Genomic DNA, 7,069 nt, shown 5'->3' with positions numbered 1-7,069 from the left:
TGAGGGGCTAAAAAGTAGCCCCTTTCGGTCGGAGTAAGTTTTTTGTCAAAGGGCTATGTTTTGGCCTATGACCCTTTGGCCCCCTCGGTCAGAGATGGTATAAAATATGGTTAGCACTGTTCATTAAAAATAATTTATTGCAGGACTATAGGGCTAAACATGGCCCTTTGGCCCTGAAAAGGCCATCTCCAACTGAAAGAGCTAAACATAGCCCCGTCTAGAATTATAGCCCCGTAAAATATTATTTTTAAATAAATAGTGCAAGGTCATACTCATATACCATATCCAACCGAAAAGGGCTAAACATAGCCCCCTAATACTTTATTAGTTTTAAATTTATACTTCAAATTTATTTGTTAATTTAACTAAATTATCGTTGGATGTTTTCAACTTTAGACGTTCAATTTCAATCAATTATTTTAAGTGAGGAGTTGGGGCCCCAAAAGGGGCTAAGATAGGGGTTATATTTGGCCAGCCTGATATCCCTTTGGCCTAATGATGACGTCTGGTGTCTTCCATAAAATTATAGCACAACCATCGGTTGAAGATGAATTTTTGAACAAATCAGACCATTTTTTAGCTTTTGAACCTTCAGCCATCTTCATTAAAGATGGCCTTACAGCCCGCACCAATAGCACCGAGCGGTCGAGTATTGATTGAATAGGCAGCCCAGCCCAGCCCCTTCCCTTTAATTTTATGATAGAGATCGATCACCATCTCATATTGCACCGTTCTTCCCCGCCCAAACACCCCCCGAGTGCCAACCTGCTCGTGCTCATAGCTCGATCATTCTTCGCAAGGGGAGCATCTTATGCACTAACCTTTTCACCTTCTGCACTCCTCCCGTTAATTCTGTCACTCGATTGTCTGTTAAAATCGCTAAACGACAGAGGCGAGTCCAGAAGGTGAAAACGAGTGCATAATTCAATTCCCGTTTAGTAAACCCTTCATCTTCACAAAGAAAGAAGTTGCACCCAATTTCATTAACCATTAAGCTTATTGTCCGAATCGATAACAAAGGAATACAAGTCATATAACTACTACTAATAATACTACTAAGACACAATCGGCAGCCAACCTAATCTCTGCCGATCTAACGAAGCATTACCAAACCAAACAACACAACTCTATATTTGGTCCTACGAGTTTCCAACCTCACAAACAGGTATAAGTTCAAGCGTACACCACAAAGCATTCTTAACCGTCACTCTCTCGGGAAACAAAGTGCGTCGGGTTGAAAAGAAACCCGTTGTCGACAAGGTTATATCACTCTACTTCAATAAGACTCTGCCTACTTCGTCTTTCGCAACCTCCCTACAAGCCTAATACTTAAGAACCTATACACATGCTATTGCTAATGAAGCTTCAAGTGTCCAGCCACAGTGAAGCACTACCGAGACTAACGAAGCTGGTATTAGGACCTCCGTCCCTGGTGGTTGTTGAAGAATAAATGCTTCATGTGGCCCCTTGGGTGTTGCAATTGCTTCTGAAGTATTTAGGACGTTCGATCTGAGGAAGCAAGCTCATTTTTATCAGAGTTCAAGTTGATATTTGACTGCGATTTGTTACCCGATGTCATTTCATCCTGTTCATTCTCATTTTTCTTTGCATTAAGAAAGCGACCCCCGCATCCTCTAGCTCTTCTCAATGCATGCTGGTGTCGAGATTCATGCAAGTATGGCTGCAAGAGTAGTTTGAAGTGCCAATGAATAAATGAAGCCTAACTAAACGTTTCATTGAACACAAGGTGCAAGGATTTGCAATCCACAATACTACCTTACGATTCTTAAGAGCTTTATTTTCAGATTCTGCTTTAGCACGAGACTGCCGACGTCGCAAGATACCATGATACTGTTTTGCATTTACAAACACAGGTTCCTCAACCGCATCTGACGGCAGTGGAACACCTGCTTGCTGGATTCCCATCAACTGAAGATGAACCTGAAATGAAGCACACGCAGTAATAACCATAAATTTCAGGCTCATAAGCAAAATGCGGTCTCATCTCGCCATATTCAAGTACTATTATCAAGAAATGGTATCTACAAGACAGGGGAAGATATACCGTTGGTTGCGCGGCCCCATAGGGCTGTGAAGGATATGGCTGTGTTTCATAGGGAGCAAAGATGCTTCTGTAGTAAGGGTCTGGATAGGGGTAAGCTCCTGGTGCCTTCAATTAGACAAGCGAAGCATAATGTATCAAAATATTTGAAATACAATTTGGTACGGATGATAATTTTTCTCTGTTTTGCTCTCTACTTTGTATATGTAACTAGGCAGAAGCAGAACATTGATATGCTGTTTATTCAGTTACAGAAGCACTTACATCAACCAATTTGTTCAAACAAGGTCAATAGTTTCAAACAAATAGTGAAAGTAGTCACAATCAATTATTTATACACTAAAATAAGAGGGCAAAGTACACAAGGGTATTCTATGAAAGGATCACCTAAAGAGGAAAAACTACGCATTAATGTCTAGGGCTAAGAACGCTTACAACAAAGTAGGTACCAAAATGAACCAGATGAAACCTTAGGCCAAGAGGAGACATACACAAGCTGCCTCACAGGATATTGCTTATTTCAAAATCTATGCCAAGTGCCAACTATCTGTAAGAATTCGAAGATGATTTCCTCAGATTATAATTGCAAATGAGCCGGTTATCTTAAGCTTAACCTAAAGCATTTACATTAATATTACAAACAAACATCTACATGAAACATAGCTCGAGAAGCAAAACTTACCAATGATCCTTAACATTCTAGATCTAGAATAAGAATGTTTTAAACGATAACAACAATTTCGACAACATTAGTTTGGAAGGAAGGTTGCAAGAGCAAGTAGACGGTAAATCATAAAGGAAGGACAAAGGAAGAGAAGGAGATTTTTCCTTCCTTTTGTTTAGTAAAAAGGATGGAAAGGAGGAAAAGAAGTGTAAACACGACTTTCACAATTATACCCTTACTCAAATTTAATTGCTTTGGGACAACAATGCAACCCGAAACAAGATCTCTACTAGAAATTAAACCCCCACAAAATCAAATTAAGAATTTCATGGGTCAATTTGAAACACTTCCTTCCACCTCCATCCTTTTTTTCCGTTACAAAGCATAGTTTAATCTCTCTATGTACAGAAGATCAAAATTATTGAGACTCAAACCATATAAACTGCCTAAATACCTTGCAAAATACAACATTGTCTTCAAAATAAAAAGCATTGATCTTTTATTTCGCAAATAGCTTTTTCCATATTTTTTTTAAGTTTAAATTTTGCAATGAATGTCCCTAATTATGACCAGATATGCTGCCAAAGAATCATAACAGTGTGATACCTGTAATTTAGTCCTATTAATCCACCAGTTTCTTTACAAGTGATGGCCTCTAATCCATTGAATTCATCTTTTTTTTATTTTTACTTTTTTCTTTCTCAATCTTGGATGCATGTCTTGAAGGCTAAATCTATTTTCTTTCTAACCATATACAAATTCTCTTTGGGGCCATGTTGCACATTGCTTCACTGCTCTGTTACCCAAGTTTAAGAAGCAAACATCTCTTATATTTAATAAAATTGCAACTTCAACATCATTAAAAAGAGAAATAACTGTAAATTACTTGATGAACTAAGTAACCTGTTACCACATATATGCTTCAGCACATTCTAAAACTTGACGGTCAAACATGGTGTATAGGATCACCAATGTATACAGGGCAACATCTTCATAAACGTTCATCTTATTTTCGCTACCTGGAGTCACGACAAACACACATATACAAATATATGGCACCAAACAAACCACAAAATAGATGACACAACAATAAAGTAGAACAAGTAGTGGACTTCCTCTTGCATGAAAACACGTCAACAAAAAAAAAAGAAAAAAGAGTTTTAGATGGATTACCACTGCGTGTCCCGTTCCAACTTGTGGAGGTACTGCATACTGCATATTTGTGGTTGCTACTCCAGGATGAGACATTCCAATTGCAGGTAAGGATGAATGAACTTGAGACTCTGAATGACTTTGCTGGTCATCAGAATCACTATTATCTGCAAAACCATTATCATAAAGTATATAACATTGCGGTTCGAGAAATGGTATACAAACAGACAAGTGAAGAAAGGACGAAACAAAAACCATGATGCCAAGCATCACGCAAGAAATAAAACCAAAATCAATAACAAAGAATTGAAAGCTTGGAAGCTTGAACTTCAATGTTATACAGCCAGAAATATGAGAAAAAAGTGTAGTAAATCCTACATCACCACCTCGGTCATTATGTAGCATGGAAGCAATATATGAAACACGTAGTCGGGATGTCATAAAACAGCATTACTAGACAGCATTAAGGCCGACTAAAACAACACAAGGTAGAGCCTTCCTTAGAGCACACCTCAAATTAAAGGGGTAAATGGATTATCAGTGAGATGGTAAATTATGTAAACCATAATTCGAAGTCAGGAATACCAAAGGAAGTTGAGGACTGGATGTCTGGAACAGAAACAGATCTTGCTAAAATCAAACCGTGATTTCAACCGTCAACTTCAGAAATGGGATGGGTATTTGGAATGAAAAAGGTAAGCAGATGTTAATCTCACAAAAAGTTATTGGATTCTAGAATAATCCACAAAGAGAAAACGAACGAACCCTTACTTGAACAAGTTTAACACAAAATTTACACCATTATTTTTATCAAAGAAGCAGAAAAACCAAAACGACCAGTTTCTTGCCACATTAACTACTCCGGCTCAATTAAATGCCAGAAACATGCGTCCTTATCCATTTACAGCAAGTTGAATGGACTGAGTCACTTAAAGGTATCACATGATGATATGAAATTTATGAATATGGATTTTGGGGGAAAAAATTTACCAGAATGATGGCGCACAGAAGAAGTCATGAGGATGTTGTACGTGGAGAGTTCGAAAACAATATGTAGCTGCAAAGTAATAATCACCCAGGTCAATGTCATACCAAAATAACATGTTACTACAATAATAAGAAAGTATGACTTTGCTGAATTGAAAATCTATTAGTGTAAAAAATAGATTCCATCTGTGAGAACGAGCGAGTGTCACCACTATCACTAAAAAAATATCTCAAAAACAGAAAATTACAAGCAGACCCAATCTACCAACACCAAGGCACCAAAAATCAACCGAACTGCAACAACACAATCGGAATTTAGTGCAAAGAAAAGAATATCCCTAAAATTCAGTTGCTAATCAATGCCCACAAGAAGCCCGAAAGCTCACTAGTACGACCTACCATAGTATAATATAACCACATATATTTGAGAACCACGAAAAACAGAAGCTGCAATTAGGAAGGGAATTGGGAACTGATATCGCAGAACCATATCAGCAAAATGAAAGAACAAGATACAATCAAAGATACGCGATGACACTGATAGCCTTCAAGTATGAACTACTAATTTCCAAAGTGTAGCTTCCATTTTCCAGCATAACAAAGATACTGAAATAGAAACAGATTTAAAAAAGGTGCACTAGGCTTTGTCTCCCTCCACAGAGAGTCCAAGGAGGACTGGATGTGCAAATCCTTACCCCCATTTCGAAAGGTTGCCAAGTCGAATGGGTGACTACCAGATCACAATGGAGCAATCTTACCATTGCGTCGAGGCTCGAAATACATAGATAAACAAATCATCAATAAACAAGAACTCCCTCCACTCTTAAGTTGTAGCCAAAGCTGCAGATTTATACTTAATATTCTTCAATGAATGCCTTGAAACAACTAATTTAGCTCATGAAACATAATCATGGTTAAAAGCAGAAAGTAAACCCTACCCATCTCAATAATTTCCAATCCAACCAATTAAGTTCATCTGTATGCTCAATTCCATAATCAAGTAAGAAACGCAGAATTAAACCCAGAAAATTCAGCTCAATTAACTCTGAAAACACCTAATAAACAAGCTAAAAAAAATCAGAAAATCCACCAAATCAGCAAGAACAAACAAGTCCCCAGTTCCATGCATTTTCCCCCCAATTGCACCAACTGGAGAATTCCCCATAATTGGCAAGGCAAAATAAATTAGAGAGCAAAAATGCTAGGGTTTCGAAATTTGGGAAATTTACCCTTTATTCGCTGGTTGCTGCCACTTAATTAGTAAAAAATCTGCTTCTTCTGCAGGTACGAAAAATGGCGTCTGACGGAATCAGAACTCCTCTCTCTCTCTCTCTCTCTCTCTATAAATATATATCCATATTGTTATCTCTCTCTCTCTCTCTCTCTCTCTCTCTCTATATACATATATATCCATATTATTACTACTTTCAGCTGCATGCCCATTTATAGCCATACAACATTTTTATTTTATTTATTTATTTTATTTTATTTTTTGTGTTTTATTTTTATCGGTTAAGTGTCGAGCAGGATAGGGAGAGGTGGACACGTGGGCCGTCGGATGGAGGGGTCTGTTTCGGGCAAGGGGGAATGTGCTGCCCGGGAGATAATCTGGACCAGGAATTCGGCGGGGCCTACTGCGCGGGGGAGAGGGCGGGATTGAGAGTGACCGCTGACCTACATTTCCGTTAGGGTCCACGTCCTCTCTGAACTAGCTATTTCAAAGTTTTCTTGACACAGATGCTTTAAATATATTAAAGGAAATGGTAGCAATAATCGTTTAATTTTAACTTAATTAAAATGATGATTGTTTTCTTTAACTTTGTTGGAATGTTTGTGAAAACTATGTTTTACACAGGAGCTGAATTGAACGACAAATATAGAAAATCGAATGAGAAAAATTATAATAATGGTCCATTAACTTTAACTCAATTAGAGAATGATTCCATAACTTTAACTCAATTAAAGCAATGGTCCCTTAATTTTTATCAATTATAGCAATGATCATTCTAACATAACTCATTTTGATAGAATTCTAATGAAGTTAACGAAAATGACCATAACTGTATATTTTGATAAGTTAAGAGACCACTAGTAATTAATTTTTAATTAAGAGATCATTATTCAAATTAAGTTAAAATTAAGAAACCTTTCACACAAATTAAATTAAAAAAAATAATTTCCGCCAACATATCAGTTTTTATTTA

At 37.3% G+C, this 7,069-nt stretch overlaps 1 protein-coding gene across 3 annotated transcripts; it reads right to left on the bottom strand.

Annotated features, from left to right (window-relative positions):
* Positions 1-952: 952 nt before the first annotated feature.
* On the bottom strand, positions 953-6,257 carry LOC103952377 (nuclear transcription factor Y subunit A-7). 3 transcript variants are annotated; one of them, XM_009363962.2, is made up of 6 exons: positions 6,095-6,257; positions 4,869-4,935; positions 3,900-4,045; positions 2,066-2,170; positions 1,777-1,941; positions 953-1,681 (listed from the first exon to the last, which is right to left on the bottom strand). In XM_009363962.2, exons 2-6 carry the CDS (start codon positions 4,894-4,896, stop codon positions 1,496-1,498), a joined length of 630 nt encoding a protein of 209 aa, XP_009362237.1. In that variant the 5' UTR covers positions 4,897-4,935; positions 6,095-6,257; the 3' UTR covers positions 953-1,495. The 3 variants fall into 3 exon arrangements, with proteins under 3 accessions (XP_009362237.1, XP_048438108.1, XP_048438109.1); XM_048582151.1 differs by lacking the exon at positions 6,095-6,257 and adding an exon at positions 5,804-6,072; XM_048582152.1 differs by lacking the exons at positions 3,900-4,045; positions 4,869-4,935; positions 6,095-6,257 and adding an exon at positions 2,498-3,623.
* Positions 6,258-7,069: the final 812 nt, after the last annotated feature.

The sequence above is a fragment of a genome, unplaced genomic scaffold (assembly GCF_019419815.1).
Source record: "Pyrus x bretschneideri cultivar Hongxiangsu unplaced genomic scaffold, Pyrus_bretschneideri_v1 Contig19, whole genome shotgun sequence".
In the NCBI taxonomy this organism is placed as follows: Eukaryota; Viridiplantae; Streptophyta; class Magnoliopsida; order Rosales; family Rosaceae; genus Pyrus; species Pyrus x bretschneideri.
Note: the sequence above shows the minus strand (reverse complement) of the source record. Positions and strands in the feature narration are given on the sequence as shown.

What these genes read in the sequence shown, in the direction of transcription:
- LOC103952377 (XM_009363962.2), bottom strand. Translation starts at nt 4,896, where the DNA reads ATGACTTCTTCTGTGCGCCATCATTCTG. An exon ending in TTGGAACGGGACACGCAGTG is followed by an intron (nt 2,171 to 3,899) that starts GTAATCCATCTA and finishes GTCTAATTGAAG; the next exon opens with GCACCAGGAGCTTACCCCTA. An exon ending in AAGCTCTTAAGAATCGTAAG is followed by an intron (nt 1,682 to 1,776) that starts GTAGTATTGTGG and finishes CTACTCTTGCAG; the next exon opens with CCATACTTGCATGAATCTCG.